The sequence below is a fragment of the Catharus ustulatus genome, chromosome 6 (genome assembly GCF_009819885.2).
Source record: "Catharus ustulatus isolate bCatUst1 chromosome 6, bCatUst1.pri.v2, whole genome shotgun sequence".
In the NCBI taxonomy this organism is placed as follows: Eukaryota; Metazoa; Chordata; class Aves; order Passeriformes; family Turdidae; genus Catharus; species Catharus ustulatus.
Window position 1 is genome coordinate 55,128,281 of NC_046226.1, and position 3,881 is coordinate 55,132,161.

General features: G+C 48.6%; 1 protein-coding gene across 1 annotated transcript; it reads left to right on the plus strand.

The window, feature by feature from the left end:
- Window positions 1-1,729: 1,729 nt before the first annotated feature.
- Window positions 1,730-2,677, plus strand: LOC116997936 (olfactory receptor 4D5-like). The gene has a single exon (XM_033063180.1). The coding sequence runs from the start codon at window positions 1,751-1,753 to the stop codon at window positions 2,675-2,677; it is 927 nt and encodes a 308-aa protein (XP_032919071.1). The 5' UTR covers window positions 1,730-1,750.
- The last annotated feature ends 1,204 nt before the right edge of the window (window positions 2,678-3,881 follow it).

Here is a 3,881-nt window from a genome sequence, read left to right on the forward strand (position 1 = left end):
GATACAGAGCTTTCATAACTTCTGAGCAGCACCTTGCAGAGAGTTTCTGATGGAACTGAGAAGTTCTGATGGAACCCCCTGAAGTGGTTTGGGGAGGTCATCAGAGGAGCAACAGCAAGTGGACTCCGTGGGAGTGTTCTGGGATTGTTTCTTTGTTTTCCTCAGGCCCCACTGAAATCCTGTCTTTGCAAAGCAGCATGGCTGGTGAGTGACTTTTATGAGGTCTATTTTACGATTTATGGAAAAAAATTAAAATTAAAAAATCAGTTACAGATTTAGAATCCCAGAATGGTTTGGGTTGGAAGACACCCTAAAGCTGATCTTGTTCTGACCCCCTGCCATGGGCAGGTCCATTGACCAGGCTACTCCAAACCCTGTCCAGCTTGGTCTTGAGTACTTTCAGGAATATCACACACTAGTGATTCATGTGTTCTACATGGGAATGCTGTAAGGATGGATTTGTGGGCTTGTCAGTAAAGGAGTGTCACCAACATCTCATTCACTATGCCAATGTCACTATAGGTGTATTTATGGGGTGCTCCACACCACAACCAGGACCTGGGTGTTATTTCTACCATCCTCCTCAGCTAAATAATCAGAGTTTGTTATTACATGTCAGTGACACTCTGGCTTGGATTTCACCGTTACTCCTTCAGGGAAGCATTGGGTTCAAAGTGAAATTGTCCCAAAAACACACCAGAAGAAATACAGTGGATATTCAACATTGCAGAGGACAATATGTATGTCCTGTTAATGTCCCCTGTCTAATGATTTGGCCTTTTGGATCTTTTAAGGCAGCTTTATTTCATGCTGTTAGCATCATAGACATCTGGTTTCTTACTTGCTTGCTGAGTCATAAAATCCTGGGAAGAAATGAGCAACGAAGGAATTTCCAGGAGGGATTTTAAATGGACAAGTGCATTCCTCTGCTGGTTCCACTTTAACCTCCACAGGACAGTGAGTGTATTTGTCTACTAAAGAACTTTAAAAATTCCTTTAAAAAACAGAGAGGTGGAGAAACCGTGCAGAGTTTTGCAGCTTCTGCTGTGTTAAAAACCCCAGTTTCTCCAGTGAGGAACCTCCCAGACCTGGTTTCTGTGCTTGTATTCCCACTTTCAGAGTGGATAATCTAACTGGAAAGCCCTTACTTTCCTTAATTTAGAGGAGTGTCATTAGGAACAGAACATGGAACAGCTCATGCTTGAGAATGGCACCATTTGCTTCAGTCATGGCACTTCAAATTTCCAGCAGGTAAAAGGATAGCACAGCATTTTTCCAGCATTCATGGCTCTTGTTATCTGAGAGCAGGATGTGCTGTAATCACCATTCCTGAAGGGATTTAAAAGCAGTATGAATGTAACACTTGGGGACATGGTTGAGTGGAGGGCTTGGCAGTGCTGGGGAGATGATTGGAATCAAAGGTTTTACAGGATTTTTCCAACTTTTACCAATTCCATGGTTCTGTGATTTCTCCCTCACAGGATGGTAGCACACCAACTACAATGCAGGAAAACAGTGGTCAGAGTAAGTTCTAGGGAGGAGGTCCATGTGGAGGGGCCAGAGACCAGAATAGGGACAGAAGAGGGGGTGAGTGCAAACCCTGCTTTCTGTCATTTATAACATGACACTGTGCTCTCTGCAGCAGCAAATGCATCCTGCTCACACCATCCATGAACCTTGGAGCCGTAGCACATTCCCTTCCCTGCCAGGCCACCCCCTTACCTGTGCCATGGGATCCTGAGCTGCAGCAATGGCACAGGACAACTTCTCCCAGGTGACAGAATTCATCCTCCTGGGGCTCTCTGACACACAGGAGCTGCAACTCCTCTTCTTCACCCTCTTCCTCCTGGCCTACAGCATGGTCCTGCTGGGCAACCTCCTCATCATCGTGACAGTCACGACTGACCCCAAGCTCTCCTCGCCCATGTACTTCCTCCTCTGCAATCTGTCCTTCATCGACATCTGCTACACCTCTGTCACCATCCCCAGGGTGCTGGTGGCCCTGCTCTCAGGGCACAAGGCCATTGCCTTTGAGGGCTGCATGGCCCAGCTGTTCTTCCTGCACTTTGTGGGTTCCTCGGAGATGTTCCTCCTGACGGTGATGGCGTTCGACCGCTACACGGCCATCTGCAGGCCCCTGCACTACACGGCCATCATGGCCCGCGGGGCCTGCTGGGCCCTGCTCGCTGCCTGCTGGGTCGGGGGCTTTATCCACTCCATTGTCCAGACTGTGCTCATGCTCCAGCTGCCCTTCTGTGGCCCCAACACCATCCACAGCTATTTCTGCGACATGCCGCCCGTCATCCGCCTGGCCTGCGCCGACACCGCCCTCACCGAGTGGCTCATGGCCTCCAACAGCGGCCTCATATCCCTGGGCTGCTTCCTGGTGCTGGTGGCCTCCTACGTGCTCATCCTGGCCAAGGTCCGGGCCCGTCTGTCCCAGGGGCACTGGAAGGCACTGTCCACCTGCGCCTCACACGTCATGGTCGTCACCCTCTTCTTCCTGCCCTGCATCTTCACCTACCTGCGGCCTGCTGGGGCCTTGCCCACCAACAAGTATGTCTGTGTCATGTATACCATCTTCTCACCCATGATGAACCCCCTCATCTACACCCTGAGGAGCAGCGAGGTGAAGGAATCCATGTGGAGACTCTGGAAGCGCTGCAGAGCTTTCTGAGACCAGCTGGGTTGGCAGAGCCCTGGAGTTACACCCAGAGTTACACCTGGAGTAGGGCAACCCTACTCTACCCCCACACAATAATGACTTAGTGGCTAAAGCCTACAGACTTCAATTTATGTACAAATACATTTATATAGACATGTGATTGTAAATATTAAAAAATCCATGCTGAAAACCCCAAACTTCCTAAACTCTTTCACTCATGTGGTATCATAATTTTCAAATAAATAAATGAATCCAGGATGAGGCTTATCTCCCACCCTGACATGCTTTTCCTGTGCTGTGACAGCAGATGGCAGAGGCACATGCACTGAGCATCCCCAAATTCACCCACTGACACTGGTGCAGATGTTCCTTGTAGGGTTTTCTATAGACATATAAGAATATTTTTAGTCATAATTCTCTCACAAAAGTTAATTACTAAAATCATACAAGGCACAATATATAGAAGAAGGAGAAAGAGTGGAGACAGACTCCAGACAAGGGCATGGAGGCAGAACAAGAGGGAATGGCTTCATACAGACACAGGGTGGGTTTAGATGGGATATTGGGAAGAAATTCGTCCCTGTGGTGGTCTGGCATGGGTTTCCCAGAGAAGCCACGGCTGCCCTGTCCCTGGAAGTGTTCCAGGCCAGCTTGGATGGGCCTTGGAGCAATGTGGGATAACAGGGACAGTGGCAGGTGTCCCTGTCTATGGCAGGAGGGTTGAAATGGGATTGTCTATAAGGTCCTTTCCAACCCACACTGATTTTATGAGGGCAGCAGTTACATCACCAAATCCATCAGGGACAGAAATTCAATGGTTGTCATGAGGGGAACACCATCAGATTCTTTGTGCTAGAACGATTTAGGATTGGATTCACCCCACCTAAATAAAATCATGGAATCACTGAGGTTGGAAAATCTCTCTAAGATCATCAAGTCCAACCATTCCCCAGGGCTGGCAAGGTCACCATTAATCCATGTCCCCAAGTGCCACATCCACACAGCTTTTAAATTCCCTCAGGGCTAGCGACTCTAGAACTGCCCTGGGCAGCCTGTTCCAGGGCTGGAAAACCCTCTCCATGAAGGAATTTTTCTTAATATCCAACCTAAATTGCTGCACAGGAAGTGAAAGGATTTCCAATTTGCTTGTGTCACCGTGCTGTCTTAAATTAGCCCTCACCCCCACACCTGTAGGAAGAGGAGGATCAGAAGCATC

Coding starts and splice junctions, on each gene's coding strand:
- LOC116997936 (XM_033063180.1), top strand. CDS start 1,751: ATGGCACAGGACAACTTCTCCCAGGTGACAGAATTCATCCTCCTGGGG.